General features: G+C 51.7%; 1 protein-coding gene and 1 long non-coding RNA gene across 5 annotated transcripts in view; one reads left to right on the top strand and one right to left on the bottom strand.

Annotated features, from left to right (window-relative positions):
* The window catches only part of PLCG1 (phospholipase C gamma 1), a 36,234-nt gene extending 24,399 nt beyond the window's left edge, over nt 1–11,835 (bottom strand). For 2 of the 3 annotated variants that reach the window (XM_036321884.1, XM_036321885.1), the window contains exons 1-2: nt 11,664–11,835; nt 10,985–11,313 (exon numbers count right to left, since the gene is read on the bottom strand). In XM_036321884.1, the coding sequence (XP_036177777.1) occupies nt 10,985–11,201 (217 nt within the window). In that variant the 5' untranslated portion in view covers nt 11,202–11,313; nt 11,664–11,835. The remainder of the gene's footprint in view (nt 1–10,984; nt 11,314–11,663) is intronic. The other variant, XM_036321882.1, reaches the window with a different exon arrangement.
* On the top strand, nt 11,372–17,168 carry LOC118662894. Of its 2 annotated transcripts, XR_004969918.1 has the most exons (5): nt 11,372–11,706; nt 12,990–13,127; nt 15,051–15,161; nt 15,235–15,291; nt 17,027–17,168. It is a non-coding gene; the product is annotated as an uncharacterized LOC118662894 (long non-coding RNA). The 2 variants fall into 2 exon arrangements; XR_004969919.1 differs by lacking the exon at nt 15,235–15,291 and having other exon boundaries at nt 15,051–15,165.
* The last annotated feature ends 3,189 nt before the right edge of the window (nt 17,169–20,357 follow it).

Genomic DNA, 20,357 nt, shown 5'->3' with positions numbered 1-20,357 from the left:
AGCCAACCTCCTGAAGCCCCTCCCCCTGCCCAGCCCCACCCCAGATAGCCCCCCACCCTGATTAGGGGCAGGGCCAGTCAGCCAACCACCTGTGGCCCCTCCCCCCAGCTGGCCCCACCCCTAATCATCCCCCACCACCCCATCAGGGGCAAGGCTGGCAAGGCTGGCGGCTACCACCCACGTCCCCCCTCACCAGCTGACCCCGCCCCTAATTGGCGCCCACCCCCCACTGTCTCCTCCTCCCGACAGGCCCGGTCCCAATCTGCCCTGATCATCTAAGTAAAAAAAGGGGTCACCTTCGGAGGTCTGCCACTAGGACATCCACTCCTGCCACCCCAGTAGCCTCTTCCAGAGCTGCTTGGCCCAGCCTCTTCTCAGCATCTGGCCACACTCCCTTTGGGCCATGCCAGACAAAGTCAAGCCACTCTCCTTGTCCTCCTTTTGCTTCCTGGGGAGGCGAGGCCCCAGTGCTTGTCTAGACTCTGACCTCATTCTAATGTGACAAGGAACCCACCTACCCACTCATTGCCTCTCTCCCCAGGAAGCCCAGCTCTGATTCTTAGGGATGACCTCCCCTTCCTTATTTGAACTCCCTAGTTCTACCATTTTAAGACAGCACTTGATCTCACCTCTACTAGCACGAATCCTAGATAGCTGCCTCTCTGCCTCCCACCACCACCTGCAGAGCCTCACCCTTCCAGTGTGGGCCAATCTCAGGCCAGGGACCAGGACAACCTTGAGAGAGCAGTACAGGCCCCAGACACTCTGTTCTCACTGGATGGGGTACTCTCTCTATGTCACTGCTGGCCTCAAGGCCCTGAGGAACACCCCTCATCAAGTGACATATGCTCCCTTTTCTAATCTCCTTGGTAGATATGTTAAGAGCTCCCAAGAAAAGTCACAGTCCCATTTAGGAACTGACAAGTGAACATAAAGCACCTTATACCCAAATAATGTTGTGGGTAGAGGAAGTAACTAGGATAAGAACACTGCCTCCAGCTGGACTATCAGGTGCAACGAGGGGAAGTGGTCTGCAGAGCCTCAGAGAGAGACCACCACCCCCACCCCACCCTTGTCACTGCCCAATTTCCCAGCTGACCTCCTGCCCCCAAGTGGGCTGAGAAGCCTTTTAGACCTGTGGCCAACTCCTCCCCTCCTTCCTAGGATTAGTCACTCCATGAACACTCTGGGCCTGAGACTAGAGTCAATCAATCCCATGGGATTAGAATTCCCCCACCACACACCCACCCACACCACCAGAGTCCCAGTGTGGCCAATGCCTTACTCCCCCCACTGACAAGGCCAAGCCAAGGACACTGTGACCTGGGGGCATCCCTTAAACAACTACTTCCCTCAGGACATTTCAGCTCAGCCATATCCCCAGGTGTCCAAGAAAACAGGAAGCCAACCCCAAAGTAGACGTCCCACCCCGACTGAGTTAGAATTAGATCTCACACAAACAAGTGGTCAAGCTCGCTGTGGCCCAACCCCTCACCAGTCTGGTCAGTTGTTTGCTGCCAGGCCCTGAGATTCGGTCAAACCATTCACTGCCCACGTGTCGCCTTGCTCCCAGGCCCCTCACGACCTTTGCAAAGATCCTTTAATTGACACTGGCGTGCCAGCCAGTAGGGGAAAGAGCCTCCAGGGCAGGATGGGCTGCTGCAGACAGAACAGATTCTGTCTGGACCCTTGGGCTCAGCCATAGCACTTCAGGCATGACTGCCTCCCGCCAGCCCTGGGCTTTCATGGTTTTTTGCTTGTTCCAGATCTAAGCTTCCCAGGATCAAGGACTGGGTCACCTCCTTTTCTTGCTTCCTAATCTCAGCCTCCTCTGTGCCAGGCCTGGGCTCAGCAAAGGAGATGCCCGTCTTTTGCAAGAGAAGAGCCCCGCCCCATTTATTCTGCATCCTGAGTCTTGCGAGGCCAGGGCCACCTGCCAACACCGGGAAGGGTCCGGAAGGAAGCAGCAGAGCCTATACACAAAGCCTACATGTGGGCTATAAAAAGGAGCCCTCCCTGCTTCCCCCAGAATGGGCCCGGTTCCTAGGAGGTGATGAGTGGGGAGAGCGCTAGTACTTGGGCCTGGGCACACAGCCACTGCAGCCTCTCAAAGGCTGGCCAAGCACCACCTCGAAAGGAATGAGTCTTACAAGGAGGGAGGAAGAATATTAAGAGCTGAGCCAGGAACGCAAGCAGAGATTCTCCGAGCCCCATCTCATGGGATCACAGCCTCCCCTAAAGTAACTAACTCCACCTTTCCTATTGCCCTCCCTGCCCCCGCCTCACCCCAGAGTATTCTGGGACCAGGCCTTCTCATGCCTCTTTCCCTCTCTTCTGGGGACTGAAGTTCCCGCTGAGGTCCCAACACACCAGCAAAGGAGCTCTGGGAGCTATGATCAGAGGTTGTAATTCTGGGGTGATAGCAGGGCAACGTGGCCACAACTGACTAGGCTCAGGGGCAGCTCAATAGGGGCACATGTGTTGGGTTGAATGTAGGGAGGTGACAGACAAGGGCACAGCTATAATACCTAAGCCTGAACACAAGATACCTATTTCAAAGACCCCAGCCAAAGCAGCCTCTTGACTTACATGGGCAGCCGTCTCCTCTGCCACAGCAGCACCGCTGCCCTCACAGCACCCTGGCACAGTCACAGAAATTCATCCCTCTCCAGCCTAGTCTGCCCAGGTGTGCAGGGTGGTCAGGCTCTGCACCAGAGGGCTGACCCAGAGCTACTGAGACCGTTCTCAGGGACAGTGGTGTGGCTTGTCATGGACAAGCAGCAAAAGGGACAATGAGCCCTGGTTGCTGTCACCCTAAGATTCGAGGCTGTGCTTTATCCCAGCACACCCTCACCTCTCCTGACTGACAAAGGCCTCTGGCTTGCCCCCTTCAGAACACTCCCCACACCCTGGAATTATTTTTTCCGCCTGGCTGTTTGTCCTTTCTGGCTGCATCCACCATAACCTTTTTAAGGTCACTACTGTGTGGCATGTCAGCAAATGCCAGAGTCCAAAGCTAGGGGGTCTCGCTTGTTCAGTGTGCCATGGAGGCACAAGAGAGCTGGGTTGTTCTATTTCTTTTTTACAGAAAGCATGCTAGGCTAGAGATCTACGGCCACCAACAAGTCATAAGACAGAGTAATAATGTCCACACAGAGGCTAGGGCCACAATGTGAGACAAATGCAGGAACACATGGATGAAGGCATGCACGTGAGCTCGTCACCAGGGGTCCTGACAAGGCCCTCCTCAGAGCATCCAGGTTCCCATTTCCCTGGCAGAGGCTAAGGTACAGCTGTCATCATGAGCCAATAAGAACAAGTCAGAGTGAGGCTCATCTGTCCCCCCACCTCAAATCAGGGGCTCCCTCATCCCCTACAGGAGTGGGAAAGCATCTCTCTGGGGGCGCTGTCATGAGATGAGGACAGCAGAGGATCTAGACAGAAGCACGGAGTCCAGTTTGTCCAGAGAAGCCTAAGCTGGTCAAACCCATCTGACTGGCGGGCAGAATAGATATCAGTTCTGTCTTCATTAAAAAGCAAATAAAAAAACAAACAAAAACACACACAAAACTCTGGCCCAGCCGGTGTGGCTCAGTGGTTGAGCGTCAACCTAAGAGCCAGGAGATCACAGTTTGGTTTCCAGTCAAGGCACATGCCTGGGATGTGGGCTCAATCCCCAGTAGGGGGTGTGCAGGAGGCAGCCAATCAGTGATTCTCTCTCATCATTGATGTTTTAATCTTTCCCTCTCCCTTCATCCCTAAAATCAATAAAAAATATATTAAAAAACCAAAATCTCTGGTCCCACAGAACAGCCCATCTTACTGTCACTTTCTCCAGAGAGGGAGAATTAACTGAATATTGTAGCTGGAATCAGAAATGCTAGGCTCTGGACCCAGCACCGCATGAACTTGCTGTATGACCTTAACCTTGGCACCCTGGTTTCCTCATCTAGAAGAGGGCTAATCATTCCTGCCCTCCCTCAATTCATGGAGCCAAACAACACAGTAGATGAGAAAATGGTCCAGAACTCTAATGCACTATTCAAATACCCGATTTTTCTCATGTCCCAGGCGTCTGTGTCCAGACTCAAAGTGGGAACACAGAAATCAAAGCAGCACTGGTGGCCAAGTTTGGTGATGGAACTGGAGCTGTCGCTAAAGTGAAAGCAAAGGAAACAAACTCTTATTAAGTGATCAAAAGTGCCAATGCTGTGCTGAGCACTTTCACATAAAACCTTACTCTCATATAATCTCATTCGACAATGGGTAATACACTCTGTTAGAAAGGAATTACTTTTACAGCTGAAGATCCATTTCAAGCAGTTTAATGTAGCTTGCCCAAGGTCACAGGAAGAGCTGAGACTCAAACCCAAATCTAACTGATTCTAGCCACAAATCTCTGGTCACTGCAGCCCAATTAGCAACTGCTGCTGGAGGCCACTCCTCATCCTAGTCATCTGTTACCTTGCTGCTCTCAAAGATCCCCCAGGGAAGCACGGGTGCCATGCTTCTCTGAACAAAGCACTCTTCAAGAGGAACCAGAACATTCCCCTCCTATCCCACACCCATTTCTCCTAGGACTCTCCTCAAAGTCCCCACAGACTTCTCCAGTTCTAAGAGAGGGAGTGGAGAGGGGGGAAAGTCTCTTATCCTTTACTAACAGGTCTTGCGACATTATCTCTCTCTGGCCTCCTTGAAGCCATGTCCCAGAGGAAAGGGCACAGAGTGGGAAGAGATGCTATGAGTTAATGGAGATGGGCAGGGACAGTGACAGTAGATGGCACAGGCAGGCTCTACCACAATGAGGCGGTGGCATTAGAGCACTTCCTGGAAAACAGGGGTCTCACACTATGGGCTCTGGGATGGGCACTTAGAAATAGGCCAATCTGATACCTTCAGATGTTACCAAAGCAGATGCTTCCAGCCAACTGCCCAACCACCCTACAAAAGTCAGCAGTGGGAAACAACCCCGACAACAGAGGACTGCTGAGAGCTTGGAGAGAGAAGATGGATGGGTGGGCCTCCTTGTCTCCAAATCAAAGGGCTTGGTGGCCAGGCACCAGCCCCCTCTACACAGCTGTGGGATTTGCTCCCGTCTGCTATCAAGTCCTCCTGGGGAATTTCTCCCTCATCTTCCTCCTTGTAAGAGTTCCCACACATTAAGCACTTATGTTGGGCCACACTCAATGCAAGCACTTTACACATATTTTCATCAAATCCTCACAAAACCCTTAGGAAATAAATGTAGTTTGCTACTATCTCACTTTTATAGATGAGGAGCTCAGAGAGGCAAAGTCATATGCTCAAGGTCACAGATCAAGTTGCAGACATGGTTTTTAACGTAGGCCGTCTGAGTTCGGAGCCCAAATGCCAGACTGCAGTTGACCCTTGAACGATAGGGCCCCTGCACCACCTCGCCCCATGCTGTTGAAAATCCGTGTATAACTTTTGACTTCCCAGCCATCCCTCACTATCCTGAACATTCCAGGACCCCAACTCCCATAGATGCCCAAATCCAAGGATGCTCAGGTCCCTTATATGAAATGGCATAGAACAATACATACAGCTGGCCCTGAAAATACTATTTTCAATCCGTGGTTTGTTGAACCCAAAGGACCTAGGGATACAGAGGAATGATTGCATATATTTTTTAAAGATCCAAGTATAAAGTGGACCAGAGCAGTTCAAACCCATGTTGTTCAAGGGTCATCTGTGCTATGCTCACTGTCTCATTCCTCCAGGCCCAGCCCCATTCCTCTACCACCACTGCATCTCTCCCCTGCCTCAGCGAGGAGGTCTTGCTTTGCTCATCAACTGTCTCCTGTGAACTGCAGTAGCTCACTGGTCTCCCTCCTCAACCTCTCCCAGGCAAGCTCAGAGAGACAGCCTGCAGGACAGACTGCAGCCCATGAGCACAGCACACCGAAGTCCTCCCTGAGCTGCTCCCATCAGCCCTGGCCTCCTCTCTACCACACCTAACACATTCCCAACCCTGGCACATGACCTCTGTGCCTCAACCAGGGCATGGGCAAGTTCCCCAATCACTCAAGGCCCAGTGCACAGGTCACCTCTCCTGGCTCTCTCCCCTCAACCCCCAGCTTGCTAAGCAGAGCTCTCGGTACAGACCCTTATCATAGTATGTAACACTCAGGGTTATAATGACATGTTCCCAAGTCTGTCTTCTCCAAGGGTCTGGGATTTCCTCAATAACACAGACCATGTCTCACTCATCTTTGAACCCTCAGTGGAAAACTAGATGTTCAAATAATACTTACTGAATAAATAAATGCCCCTCATTCCAAGGGGCGACCCAAAATAAGGCTAGTAGCCAATATCTCTAACTGATGACACACACGAGAAGCTGTAGGTGTTGGGTGTGTGCTCAGCTCCTCCAGCCAGCTGTGCAGCAGGCCCCTTTCCTAGGTTCACAGGAAAGAGAGAGCCCCAGATGGACAGGAGGCTTGGCAGGGCTGGTCTGAAACCCACACATCAGCGCAAGCCTGGGGTGCTGAGGAAACACTAAGAGGTCTCACTTCCCCTGGAAAAACTACAGTCAGACAGGAAACACAGGCAGGGATGGCTAGCTCTGGAGATTCAGACATGTGTTCTTGCCCCTCTCCCATTAGGAGCAGGCAGCCAGCACAAAGAAAACCCCTGATGACACCAGGCCTGAGCAGGCGCCTTGGGCCTAGCTAGCCTTTAGTGCAGGCCTCGTGGTCTCTCTCCTCGCTAGTCTGACAGTCACAGGGGTCAAGCTCCAGATAGTTGTCCCAACATCATCTCTTCTCTGAGCCTGACTGCCTTGTCCAGACTGTTTGCTTTCTTCTGCCACCCCCACCCCTTGGCATCAAAGATACCACTAGGAATTGTCATTGTCTATTTCAGTTTCCTTGAGGGCAAGAATCTGTTTCCATTCACTACAAGGGGGCCTAGCATCTAGAACAGTGGTTCTCAACCTTGGCTGCACATTAGAATCACCTGGGAATCTTTTTAAAATCCTGATTTCTGGGCCTCATCCTCCAGGAATTCTGTTTCTTTGTTATGGGGTGGGGCCACAACATTAGTAACAAAGAGAGAGACTTTCCGGAGGATGAGGCCCAGAAATCAGGATTTTAAAAAGATTCCCAGGTGATTCTAATGTGCAGCCAAAGTTGAGAACCACTGATTTAGAAGATCAGCTCCAGAAAAATCAAAGACAAAAGCCTAGGGCTCCAAAATCCCCACAGATGTGCTTGACTGGCATGCAGAGCTCTCCAGGGAGCCTCCACCTGGGTCACTTGCCCATAACCTCCCTTCATTGAACCATCTCATCCAGAAGACACCAGAAGAAAAGTATGCAACCAGAGCCTAGAGAGGCTGAGGCTGTCTGTCACCTAAGGTCTGAGCACAAAGGTTTCTCCTTAGAGGAGAAACACAGATCAAAATGACATGGGCCTGAGGCCCATTTGCAGCATAAACCTAAGGCTTAGAGTCCTCTTGGGATTGGCTAGCCAGCCACTGCCTGGAGAGTTGGGTACACTGAGGCTGTCCCACACCAGCACTATCACCCACAGCAAAATTCACTCCCTGCATTTCTATTTCCTTATCTGTAAAATGGAATGGTACTCCAAACTATCCCCTAGGGCCCTTGTGAGGATTAGCCAAGAAAACATGATGAAAAGTGTCTGTAGCACTCAGCAGGAAGTCTGTAACTGCTTTGTATTCACTTATGTCAGTATCTGGAAAAAAAAAAGTATAAACATCACCCTGGTTCCTGTCATACCACCATGACAACTGGCACCAAAGCACTTCTCCACCCCTCTTTAGGGCCAAACTACCACCCTAAAAACCAGCCCTACTTCACAAGTGGTGAAGTGAGAGGGCATTGCTAGGCCAGAAGGAGGTCTACGTGAGTGCTGTGCACTTCCCTGAACCACAGCATTGTTCCTTTAGGGCCAAGGACACCCGAGGGTAACAAATGTCTCTCTCTCGTGCTCTCTCTCTCTCTCTCTCTCTCTGGCCCAGCTACAGGCACTGCATGGTATCTTGGCAAGGCCAGCAGGAAAAGGCCAGACACCTGAGGCACGGGCAAGAGGCCAGGTGGCAGGGGACCCAGCTGGCAGCCCAACCTTCCCCAGAGTCCACAGAGCGGGGCTGCAGGGATCAGAACCCATCAATGAGGTGCACCCATGAATGGGCAGAAGTGGGCCAGCTTCAGTAGGGGGCTCCATTTACAAGATCTGAACTCCACACAAGTGTCTACTAGTCTTTTTACCCAGACTCATTCAGTCCCGGTCTCCAAAATCAAATGGCCAGGGCCCCTTCTCTGTCTTTTACCTTTGCTCCAGGCCTCTCAAATCCCAGCTACTTAATGAGATCTGGCTGACCCATCCTCAGGGGCTAGGGTTATCAGGTTCTCAGCATTCCTCCCTCCATCCCTCAAAGACCTGAGACACCATGGACTAGGCTCTTGCCTTTACACACTACTTCCTTCTGCTCAGGACCCAACTTACAAACAAGAAGTCAGGCATCAGATGTGCGAATCTCCATATACTTATTCTACGCACTGTTCTACACGGTAGGAGGGTGGGTGAGTTAAGTGGGTTGGAGCAAAAAAAAAAAAAAAAAAAAAAAAAAAAAAACACACCAAAAAAAACAACAACAGAAAAACATTTCTTCCCCTTTTCCAGGTAGTGACCTAAAAAAAAATTTTTTTTAATCCTCACCAGAGGATATGTTTTGTTTTTTTAAAATTGAGTTTAGAGAGAGAAAAAAGGGAGAGAGAAACATTAGTGTGAGAGAGAAACATCAATTTGTTGCCTCCCATATGCACCCGACTGAGTATATGCCCTGACCAGGAATTGAACCCACCACCTTTTGGTGCACAGAATGACACTCCAACCCTGCCAGAGGTTGGGCAGTGATCTAAGTGAAATGTTAACTCAGTCTGGTCCCCATCCTCCGCTCTTCCTGCACCCTCACCCTCTCCTACAGCCACATTCCACCTCTACAACATTCACAGTCAGGGTCTAGGCCAGGGGTGGGCAAACTTTTTGACTCGAGGGCCACAATGGGTTCTTAAACTGGACTGGAGGGCCGGAACAAAAGCATGGATGGAGTGTTTGTGTGAACTAATATAAATTCAAAGTAAACATCATTACATCTTTTTTTTTTTTAGTTTTATTCATTCGGCCCGCGGGCCGTAGTTTGCCCACGGCTGGTCTAGGCGGGCAGTCATAATCTATTGTTATTAATAACAGTTCACATTTATTAAACGTTCATGTGTCAGACACTGTGCTAAATGTTTCACATAAATTTTCTCATTTAATCTTCATAGCAACCATACAGTATATATATTGGATCTATTATTACTCCCATTTTAAAGATGATGAAAACTAAGGCTCAGAGAAGGGGGGGGGGGGCACAACTAAACCGTGGGCTTCAAAGCCTTCAATTAGTGCTGCCTTTATTGCCTGCTGGTCACATGAATGGTTAAAATGCAGCCTGTTACCCAGGACATCTCTATCTGGGAACCTCCAGCCAGTGCCACAAATTCACAGGGAGCACCACAGAAGCAAGGAAGGGGCTGTGCCTAGAGCCTGACACCCAGGTGATGCTCCCCAAACTATCTCAACCCTCAGCAATGTCGGTCCTTTCTCCACTTTGAAATCCTGTCTCTCAAATCACTAACATTTTCACCCAGTGGCTGACAGGACCCATGGGGGCATGTGGGAAGGCGGCTGCCGTTTCTAAGTTCAGCAGCTGTATCAGATCTGGAGTTTGTAGTTGAGGATGGCTGCCTCACCACAAGATTTCCTTCCTCCCCATCCCCTCACCCCTCTCCGAGCATACACGCTATGCCCAAGGAGGTCTGCAGGACCTTCCCCTGGGGGTGTCACTTCCTGACCACCCTCCTCCACATGGACCTAGTTCTGAGCCTGGCTCCCTCTAACACTAGTGGGGGGGGGGGGGACGGGGGGCGCGCAGGGGGAAACTTGCAGGAAGCAACCCACAGCACAGGGCTGCAGACACATCATCTCTCACACCTGGAGGCGGGGAGCGGAGAACAGAGCTGGGTGCCCATCGGGCCACAGCACAGGCATGCACTAAGTGGAATAATGCTCTGACAGATCTGCGATTTTTCAAAATCTCCCCACTCCCTCCTCCCACTGAGACCGGTGCAAAAGCAGCCCTGCACAGGCCTGGGAGGGCAAAGAGGCAGGAAATCAAGAGGAGTTGTCCCTGGCTCCCTGCAGCCCCAGGAGAGGACACAAAGACCCCAAACTGGCCGCCCATTCTTGCAAAACGTCCCTGACTCCGAGGCTGGCCATGCTGGAGCCAAGCTTTCAGAAGGCGCTTCCAGGGGCCAAGGGGGGCCTGAGGACTCTTCACCACCCACACAGACCTCCACTATCCAGCTTCAGAACAAAAGCAGCCGCAGGAAGAAGCAGCCACTGCCTTCTCGCAGGCTGTGCCCAACCAAACGGGACCACCAAGAGGGAGATGAGCAGACTAGGTTCTGCTCCAAAACAGCCTGACCCTCACACCTACCCAAGTTCTCCTTGGAGAACCCCAAGGTTCCTTTGCAAGGAAGAGTCCAGCCCGGGGCCCGAGAGTCTCACCACGACTGCTCTTTGGGGAGAAAGGGTTTTGGGAGGCGACAGGCCCCAGGTTCAGGGGCTGGGTGGAGGCTCTGCCTCGGCTCCCCGCACCCCCGAGCCCACCAGCATCCCCGGGGTGGGGGGGGACCCGATGCCTGCTCCGCCGCCCTCCCGCCCACCAGGGCTCTGAGGCCTCTGGGCCAAGCGCCAGAACACGCCCCCTGGCTGGGGGAAGGGGTGTCTGCCAGGCGACCGAGGACCCGGATGCCCCCACCGGGGTGACCACCCGGGCCGAGGCGGGGGCGGGGCCCGGAGGGGGTGGGGAGGCCCGGAAAGTTTGCCGGAGTGGCGCCCGGGCCCCTGGATCCCCGCGGGCGGCAGGGCCCGGGCGGGGGCGCACTTACTGGCCCCCTCGATCTTGTCGGCGCCGCGGCTCCACGTGATCTGCCGAGTCTCCAGCTTGACCTGGAAGGTCTTCCGCTCGGGCCGCTGCGACTTCTTGGAGTAGAACAAAGTCATGACGGTGCCCACCTCGAGGCTGCGGCAGAGGTGCAGCACCTCGGCGTCGGAGGGCGCGCCGGGCCCGCAGCCGTTGGCGCAGGGGGACGCGGCGCCCGCCATGGCTTCGGCGCTGGGGCAGCGGAGGCGACGGTGCGGGCTCGGCCGGCGAGACGAGGCGGCGGCGGCGGGGGCTGAGGCTGGGGCGGCCGGCGAGTGGGCCCGGCGACGGCTCCTGCGGGCGGAGACAGGGCGGGGCCTGAGGGGAGGGCGGGCGGCTCTGCAGGCCCCGCCCCGGCCCGCGCGCCGGGAACAAAGACGCCCGCGAGCCCGTGGGGAGGACCCCCGCCCGCCGTCCGCCGCGCCTGCGCCCCGAGACCCCCGACAGGCCCGGGCGGGGACAGGGGCGCTGCGGTGGCGGGGCGCGCGCGCCGCTCGCAGTCCAGCCCGCGGTCCCCGTCCCGCAGCCGCCTCACGCGGCCACGGCCGATCTTGTCACGCGCGGCCGCCGCGCGCCGGCCCGGCAGTCGGCCGCAGCCGCCCCGTCCCTGTCCCGCACAGGCCCGGCCGCAGCCGTGTCCTCACCCCCGCTCCTCGAGCGCCGCCCGCGAAGCCACCGGAGAGAGAGGTGAGGGCGCTGAGCGGCCCCCGCGCCCGCCAGTCAAACCTCGTCGCTGGGCGGGCTGCCCGGCGCGGTGAGCCAGGCGGGCCGCCTCTCCCGGCGGCTGCGGGTCCTCGGCGCCCCCTCTCCCGGGAGGAGGGGGCGGGGCCGCCTGCGGATTGGCCGCCGGGCTCTGATGGACAGCAGGGCTGTCCCGCCCCGCCTTTCTGGCCGCGCAGGGCTGGCCCACAGGCCGCAGACCCACGCTTGTCTCGCCCCTACGGCCCGTGGGTCCAGCCTGAGAGGGTCCGGCCGTGGGGAGAAGCAGCCCAGGCCGAGCAGCCCCTACGGGGCCTTGGCACCCGCGGCCCCGGTGGCCTGCGGCGCTGGCCTTGGCATCAGCCGCTGCCCGCCACCCCGCGCTCTCCGCGTCCGCGTGGTAGCACACGGTACAGGTCCTCCTTTAAGGCGCCCCTCCTGCAGATGCTCCCCTGCGCCTTGGCTTTCCTGGACTGACTCCCTTGTTGTCCTCTCTATCCGGCCGCTGCCTTCCAACCTCAGAAGCCTCCTGCGGGCCGGGTCCTGAGCCAGTTCCCAAGACGCCCTGACCTTTCCCGAGGCTTCACAGCCCGCCCCCGCCCTGACCCTGGCCCCCGCAGCGCCCCACCTGTGTCTCCCCTGCATCCCATTGCCTGCTCCACGTCCCCACTTAACAGGCACCTCGCTCCCTCCTCAAACTGCTCCTCTTACAGCCTCCACTTTCTTAGAACATGGCACGAAACTCTAAGGTGCTTAGGCCAAAACCCTTGGGGGTGTTCTTGATTCCTGTCTGCCTCAACCCCACAGCAGTTCATTCTGCTCTCAGATATCTCCACTCCACAAGCCCAAGCCCATCTTTTCTCACCCAAACTTGACCCTCTTTGGTCTTCTAAAGGAAATTAAATGATTTACTAGCTCCAGCCTCAACCCCTCCGTGACTTCTCATTATCCTAAAATCCACACTCCCTACCTGGCCCAGCAAGATCTGTGTGGCCGGGTCCCTTGCTCTCCCACTTCCTCTCTCACCACCTCCCCTTCACTCTCCATCTCCAGCCACAAGGCCTTTTTGTGTTACAGGTGGACCTCATCTTAGTGCACTTGACTTCATTGTGCTTCACAGGTGTTGTGATTTTTTTACAAACTGAAGGCAAGACCCTCCATGACTCGCTTTATCATGATACCTGCTTTATTAAGGTGGTCTGGACCGGAACCTGCAATATCTCTGAGATATACCTGTATCTGAATAATTCATACTCTTTGTCTTCCTGAAGCCATTCTCTAGATTCGCCCCTGCAGTCTAGCTGCCCCTGTCACAGAGAACTGCCCAAACCAAAGACATCTGAGATCACAGTGGAGCCGGACAACCAGATATTGAGCCAGAGCAGAATTATTTATACCACATTTCAGAGGTGAGGCCCAGCAGAGCATGCAGCAGATGCCAGAGAAAGATCCCGGTCTTCTGGGATGTGTGTGTGTGTAGCAGTGACCGGTCAGGCAGCCCACCCAGCTGGGTGGTGATGGTGGCGTGCTGCCTCTGTGTCTTGTTGCAGTAGTAACGTGTGTGTATGTGTGTTTTGATTCCCTCAAATGCAGCCCCTAAGGAAGCTGAGTATTCAGCCTGATGTCCAGTGCCTGGTGCTAGGAGGCTTCAGCCACCTGAGGAGGCGGCAGGCTGCTGAGATGGACTGCCACCTAGCGACAAGCCTTTAAAGTGGGAGGGAGGGAGGGAACTGAAGTTGACCTAATACCGGACCCCAGTGCAGCAGTGCTTGCACACGTGTCTCACCTGATCCTCATAATTACCTTCTAATCAGGGATTATTGTCCCCAGTTTAATGATGAGGAAACAGACTCAGAGTTCTGTAACTTGCCCCAAGGCCACACAACTAACAAGAGGTGATTTGAACCCAAGTCTGTCTGACTCCATGCATTTGCTGCCTCAAAGAGAGCCACTGGCTTAAGTAGGCCAATAGTCAGTGGGCATGGAGGCTAGCTGGCTAATCGGTGTAGGTGAGGGGAGGCCTTGGGTATGGCTGGCCCAGGGCACATGGAACTCAGAAACATAAGTGCTCATAAAGTGTGGCTTGAGCTAGCTTGGGCTTAAGATGGTGCTGCCCCTGCCTGCAGCCCCTGAGCTTCCCTGTGTGGCCGTTGGTGGCATGAGTTGGGAAAACAAGAGAAACCCAGCACCAGCCCTCCAGGAATTCATAGGCATTAAACAGACAAACACTTGTTATGTAAGGTAAATTGGGATGAGAGCTACAGAGGAAAAGAACAGAGGGCTATGAGATAAACATTAGAGAGCCCTACTTCAGATCTAGTAGGTAAGGAGGACCCCTCTAGGACCGAACAAAGGCCCAAAGGATGTGAGTAGATGGCCAGGTGAAGTTTTAGGGGTAAGAAAGTACTTTCTAGAGGTAACAGCATGTACAAAGGCCCTGAGGTTAGAAAGAGCTTAGTGGATTGAGGAACAGAAAGAAGGCTAGAGTTTACTAAGTATGGGGGAACACTTGGAGAGCATTTGAAGTAAGGAAGACAGGTGTGGGCTGAATGGGGACCCTCCCTGCCTATCTGACTTTGTCCATTTTTCTAGGAGGACCCCTCCTAAGTGCTGCAGCTCTCCTTGAGCTTCTTATGCCAGCTTGGGCAGCCTGTGGGCTGTAATGTACTTTTAAAGTCGGCTTTTCTATTTTCTGAAGCTTCCATAATGCAGCTCATGCTTCCTTGCTTTTGCTTGTGTTTTGGTCTCTGGGGCCGGGCCCCCAGGGGCTTCAGAAATGCCTGCCAACAGAAGCTCATGTTTTCAGTCGGCTGCCAGGCCCTCCTTCAGGAAACAGGGCCCCACTTCCTCCTGGGACTTCTGAGCCAGCATCCCAGGCCTCAGGTGCCTCCCTCCACCAAAGGAGTTTCAGGAAAATCAGGGCGCACAAAGGGTGTGGCTGATATGGGCTTTCCCCAGCTCAGCATATACTAGTATATGGGTACGTGGGTGTCATTGGCAATGCGTGCAGCTGCACTGGCTGGGAGGGAGCAGCCTAGCACCCACTCAAGGCACATGCCCGTGACATCACCCAGGCTAGTCCTGCTTGGGCCTGTTTCTGCCAACACTCATGCTTCAATATGCCCGGCCCCCACCAATACCTGTGCCTGAGGTCTGGGGAGGTGTCTCAGCCCACATGACCCTCTGGCGTTGTGGGCCTGACCTCCCAGGTATCCATTACTAAACATTTAGAATAGTACTTAGCATATAGTAAGCCTAATAGAACAGCTGCACTCACATTGTCTCATTTACTCCTCATTGAGGTAAGTACTCTCATTATCCCCATCCTACAGATGAAAAACCAATGCATGGAGAGACATGTCCAAAAACACAGCTAGGAGGTGGCAGAGATGGGATTCAAACCCAGGCAGCCTGGCTCGAGTCAATTCTGTGTTACCTCTCATGTAGGTATGAACATTCTATTATATATCCTCACCCCTTTGCATAATACCCATACCCGCTGTTTTCTATTTTTAGTTATTTGGTGAAGTGCTGTCACAGGTTGGGTTTCTTCGGGAAGCAGATTCTACAGAGGTTAGTGTGCAGAATGTTTATTAGGGAGTGCCCTTGGCTGGGATCAGCTCTCTGGAAAGGAGCTCCGGTGGCGCAATTGGTTAGCGCGCGGTACTGATACCACACTGTGGAAGGAAGAGGCACAGGGAGAGTCCCCAGGGAGCCCTGGCCAAATGGCTCTCTGCTGCTGAGGTGACCTTAGGGAGCTGACAGCACTCTCAGCAGTTGGGGCAATAAGTGCTTCCTTGTTGGGGAATCTGGGTGGCACACATCACTGTGCCCACCACAAATATATTCTTTTCCAGCCCTTTAAAAAAAAGTTTAGGGTACTTAAAGGGCAAAAATATTGTAGTACAGAAATGGGATTTGCAGTTATAAAAGGAGAACTATAGTATGGTTAATATGGGTTAACATAGCTGCTGTGACTGAGAATCAGATGTAGCTGAGCTTCCTCGTAGCCAAAGCAAAAATTCTTTCTATTCTGATAACTGATTAACTTAGGGGAGAAAAAGTCTCCTAGGGATAAACTATAAAAGAAGTTTCTCATATGGACACTTATTTGTTTGAAATAGTGGAGAATGTTCTCAACAAATTTATAGCAAATGCTGCCAGTTTATTTGTTTCTGGTAATAACCATGAATAAATATAGAAGGTATAACGGTATAGCTTAGTGGAGCCCCTTCTACCATTGATTTATAGATTGGCAGTGTCTAATTTGATCCATACATACAACTTTATCCCTTTTCTTTAATCTTTAAATTTTACTCAGTAGTTTGTTAGATGTCTAACCAGCCCTTCTCAAGGGTTTTTGAGCCAGCCTGCACCTTGGTGTATAGCCAGTACTTACTTAGTAAGTACTCACCTCAGTGCACCTTGAGCTCCACCCCACCTTTGGTCTAGGCTCCTTGACCTCTGGCCCCAATATCTACCTATGCCTCCTACGTAGTCGTTGGACCTGACACTTCAGTGATGTCCTGCTTTCCTCCTCACCTGGAATGTACTCTCAGCCCCTTAAGAACCTCATGTTTTCTATCATTCAAGGCAAAACAAGGCCTGGCCCAGCCACATCCAGGAACTCTGCTTTCTCTGCAGACCCTTCGTTGCCTCTGCTGATGGGTCTCTATACTGGGACCCAGAGAGGCAGGAGAGCTGGGCTCCAGATGTACCTTCTTCAGGGAGGTGGCAGGGATATGTAATTGCTTCACTAAAGGAAGAGAAGGGGAGAGTCCTTGCTAGCCACTGGCCCAAGCTAGGGCAGACCTATTTTTCTGCTTTTCTCCTAACAAATACTCCTGGTGCCTCCTCTATAGCAGTAACACAGCAGAGATGGATCAGACCAAGTTTCCACTCCAGTAGGGTCACAGAAATGCCAAACAGGACAGTTCATTGTGGTAAAGGCCCCTGGAACCTTGAGAAGGGACACAGACCTTACCTGACCTAGCCCTTTTATGGCTGAGGGGTTGGAGAAAAGTGAGAGACAGAGTATATGCCTGAATATATGGCAGGTCCAAATATAAGGTGATCACTCTTTTTTCCAAAAATGTCACTTCAGGTGTTCTGTGGCTTTTTTGCAACTAAAATATAAACATTTTTAGAGATGCAGGATTCAAATGACCACATACAAGTTTTAGTTACACATATCTTAAATCACATATTATTTGAAACAATATATTAACTTGTGAATGTTACTTTCTTGCTCTTACTTTTGCAGTAATAATGTTCGAACTCTTTATATGAATCTTTCATTTCTTTGTAGAAATCACTAGAGCCACGTTTGAGTCATCTAATTTCTGAAAGCACATCACTTTGCTGCCTTCTAAGTTGAGAGCACTTTTGAAAAATCAACTTTACTGAGAAATAATTTACCTATAATAAAATGCATCCATTTTAAGTGTAAAGTTTGGTGAGCTTTGGCAAATGTATACCACCCAATCAAGATGTAGAACATTCCCCTGCCCCCGATTTGGCCATCACTAATCTACTTTCTGTTACTACAGATTAGTTTTGCCCATTCTAGAATTTCATATACATGAAATCCTTAGTTATATGCACCATATGTCTAAGTCCAGCATAAAGTTTTTGAGATTTGTCCACATTGATGTAGAGAGAATACTTTTTGAATTATGTGATGCTATCACTGGGAATTTTAACTAAACCTTTTTGTATAGCATTTGTCCAAAACAGGTTTTTTTTCCATTCTCCCATAGCTATATATTAGTATTCAGTTGGTCAGACTACCCACAGACCCCTTCTATAATGTTTTGACACAAATCTTAACTCTATGTTATCCATAAATATTTGTGTTTTTCTAAGAGTTTTTTAAAAACTATATATAGAACTATAGTACCATTATCAAACCTAAAAAAAAATCAACACCATATTGCTATTTAAAATGACCGTTGAGAGGTTTGTTTACACGTAATACTTAGGATTGTGAGAAATAATTACTAAGTGTGTGGTCAATTTCTTTGCCTCCTTGTTTACTGATTCCGTCATGGGACTACTTATAATCATCCAAAAGTAGCTTGGCTGAGGTCATTTCAGGGTAATGTGTTTTCTCCAAAAAAGTGCTTTTTGGTTCACAACAAGTTTAGAGAGCATCCTATTATAGGAGAGATTTTGTAAGGACCCAAATGTAAGTAAACTCTTTTCTCAGATGATTTCAGAGTCATTAATTTATTGGACTTGTGAGAAAGGAATGAAGGGTGATGGCTCCCCTGGGTTCCGGTTGAGGGACAGTGGATGGGTTTCACCATCCGGCTTCTAGTAGGTACTGAGCTCAGTTCTAGAGATTTGAGATTGAGTAGCCCGTGACACCCCCGCAAAGATGTAGTTGGCAGTGTGTCTGGAGCTCAGGAAAGGGGTCTAGGCTGGAGCCTTCACGTTCAGGTGTGAATGAAACCAGGCCGTGTGAGAAGAGGAGTAACTGAGAAGCAACAGCCTGATAGAGGTAGGAGCACAACCAGGTGGTGTTGTGGAAGCCAGGGAGAAGTGCTTTAAAGGGGGTGGTCACGTATTGTATAACTTCACATTACGTGAGATGTCCAGTAAAGATAATTTACAGAGAAAGTAGACTAGTGAAGGTTGGAGGTGGGGGGTGGGGAGGGATCTTACTGGGTGGATATTCAAAAACTGATTTATAGTGATGTCTGCACCACTCATTTGAAATAGGTGTATTTGGTGTATTTATGATATGTAAAATATACTTCAATGGAGCAGTTTAAAAAATAGTAGTCAACTGCCCATTTACTGGTTTGGTCCCTCATTCATTGGTGAATGTGGTCAGATGGAGAGGGGAATTGGGGGCAAGACAGAGCAGAAGCTAGTTGCAGTGGGTGGGGAATGACAGGGTTGTGTCCGTGACTCATTCCAGGTGCTTGTTTGTGAAATGGAGAGGGAGGGGGTGGTGGCTGGAAAGGGCTGGGAGTTGTGGTTTATTTTTTCATGTTTTAAATGTGTAAGAGGCCTCAGGTAGATTTGGCAGGGAGAACGGACAGGACCTGCTGACCAGATGTGGGGGGTAAGAGGGAGAGTAGCCAAGGAAGCACCAAGCTGTCTGGCACGGGAAGCACAGTACATAAATGCAATCTCCCTTTGCCCACAGCCGGACTCAAGCATCACAGAAAGGCCTGACAGGAGGAAGTTGTTATAAAAAAAACATAGCTGGGAGGAGGGAACCAATCAGTGGGTAAACAGGCAAGGGAGGCAGTCTCCTGACTCCATGCTCAAGCATCCTTCAGGGCCCTTCACATCTGGCCTTTCCCTACCTGTTCAGCCTCTTCCCTCATGCCCAGTAGTCAGGCCAGCTTCCCATTTTCTGGCTTCCTCTTTGAGTCCTGTTGCCACCATTCAGGATGCTCTTCACAGTTGTTCTTAACCAGCACCTAGTTGCCCTACATCTGCCCCCAGAAAACTGGAAAAGGTAGGCACAAGTTCCTGCTCATTAATAAAATCTTCTGCCTGCAAGGCCTCCTGTCCCTGATTTCTGGTTGTGGACCAAAGTTTGTGTCCTAGTTGTGGCAGGTCCTGCTCAAATCCCAACCAAACTTGAGGTCCACTTTCTTATCACCCACCCACCAGTCATAAAGCGTATCAGTTGGGCACTGAAAGATCCTCTCTGTTGCTATTCCTCACACTCAGTGGTCTAGCTACACCACCAAATTTAAAAACACCTCGCTAGAAAAAACAAACAAAAAACCTGGCTGCAACCTCTAGCTCCAAAGCCACGGTGGCTACTTAACCTCCTTTATTCCCTGGAGTGAATGCTACTCCCCCCCCCCCCCCCCCCACTGGCCAATGAAATGCAGGCTGCCAAAAAAGGAGCCCCGCCCTCCCCCAATTATCTGCAGTGGGCCCAGGCCCTGGGAGTTGAGAGACTATCAAGGAGATGGCTCTGCTCCAGAACTTGCACTTGCTAGCAGGAGGGCATACAGCCAAGTGACCAATTCTGACCACTCTGGCCTTCCTGCTCCATTGGACCCAGAGATCTCATCCTTCACCCTGAATTCCAGACTTCGCTGTAACCTCGGATGAGGAAAGGAACAATTTTTATAGGGTCCCTGGTCAGCCTGGGTACCAGAGCACTGGGAAATGGTCACAGATCACCGTCTTTCAATCAATCAATCAATCAATCAATCAATGCAGTGAGAAGTCTGCATTCCACCAGGGAGAGGGCTTCTGGGATCCAGTGTCCTAACTGGCTTAGTACTTTCAATTCCTGCCCTCCTATTAAGTCTAGCCACACAAGCAAACCCAAAGCTCCCTACTGCTTCTGGCCAGCACACATGGAAAGTGCCCAAAATCTGCCTCCCAAATACACTTGCTCTAGCCTTCTAATACAGTCCCTGCACCCCATCTGTTCTTGTAGACTTTCTGCACTCTCCCTCACTTCCTGGGCCTGCCTTCATTCTAAGGGTGTTCACTTTGACTCTCCTTTGACCTATACCCATGGCAGCAGGACTCCTGGGGAGGGACCCACTCTTGCTGAACAGAGTAGCCAGACCAGACCACTTCTGTACCAAGTAAGTCCCAACCCCAGAGTCCCACTCTGGCCTGGAGCCCTAGGTAACAAAGAGGCAGACACTTAG

This window comes from Myotis myotis, unplaced genomic scaffold (genome assembly GCF_014108235.1).
Source record: "Myotis myotis isolate mMyoMyo1 unplaced genomic scaffold, mMyoMyo1.p scaffold_m19_p_9, whole genome shotgun sequence".
NCBI classification, from domain to species: domain Eukaryota; kingdom Metazoa; phylum Chordata; class Mammalia; order Chiroptera; family Vespertilionidae; genus Myotis; species Myotis myotis.
Note: the sequence above shows the minus strand (reverse complement) of the source record. Positions and strands in the feature narration are given on the sequence as shown.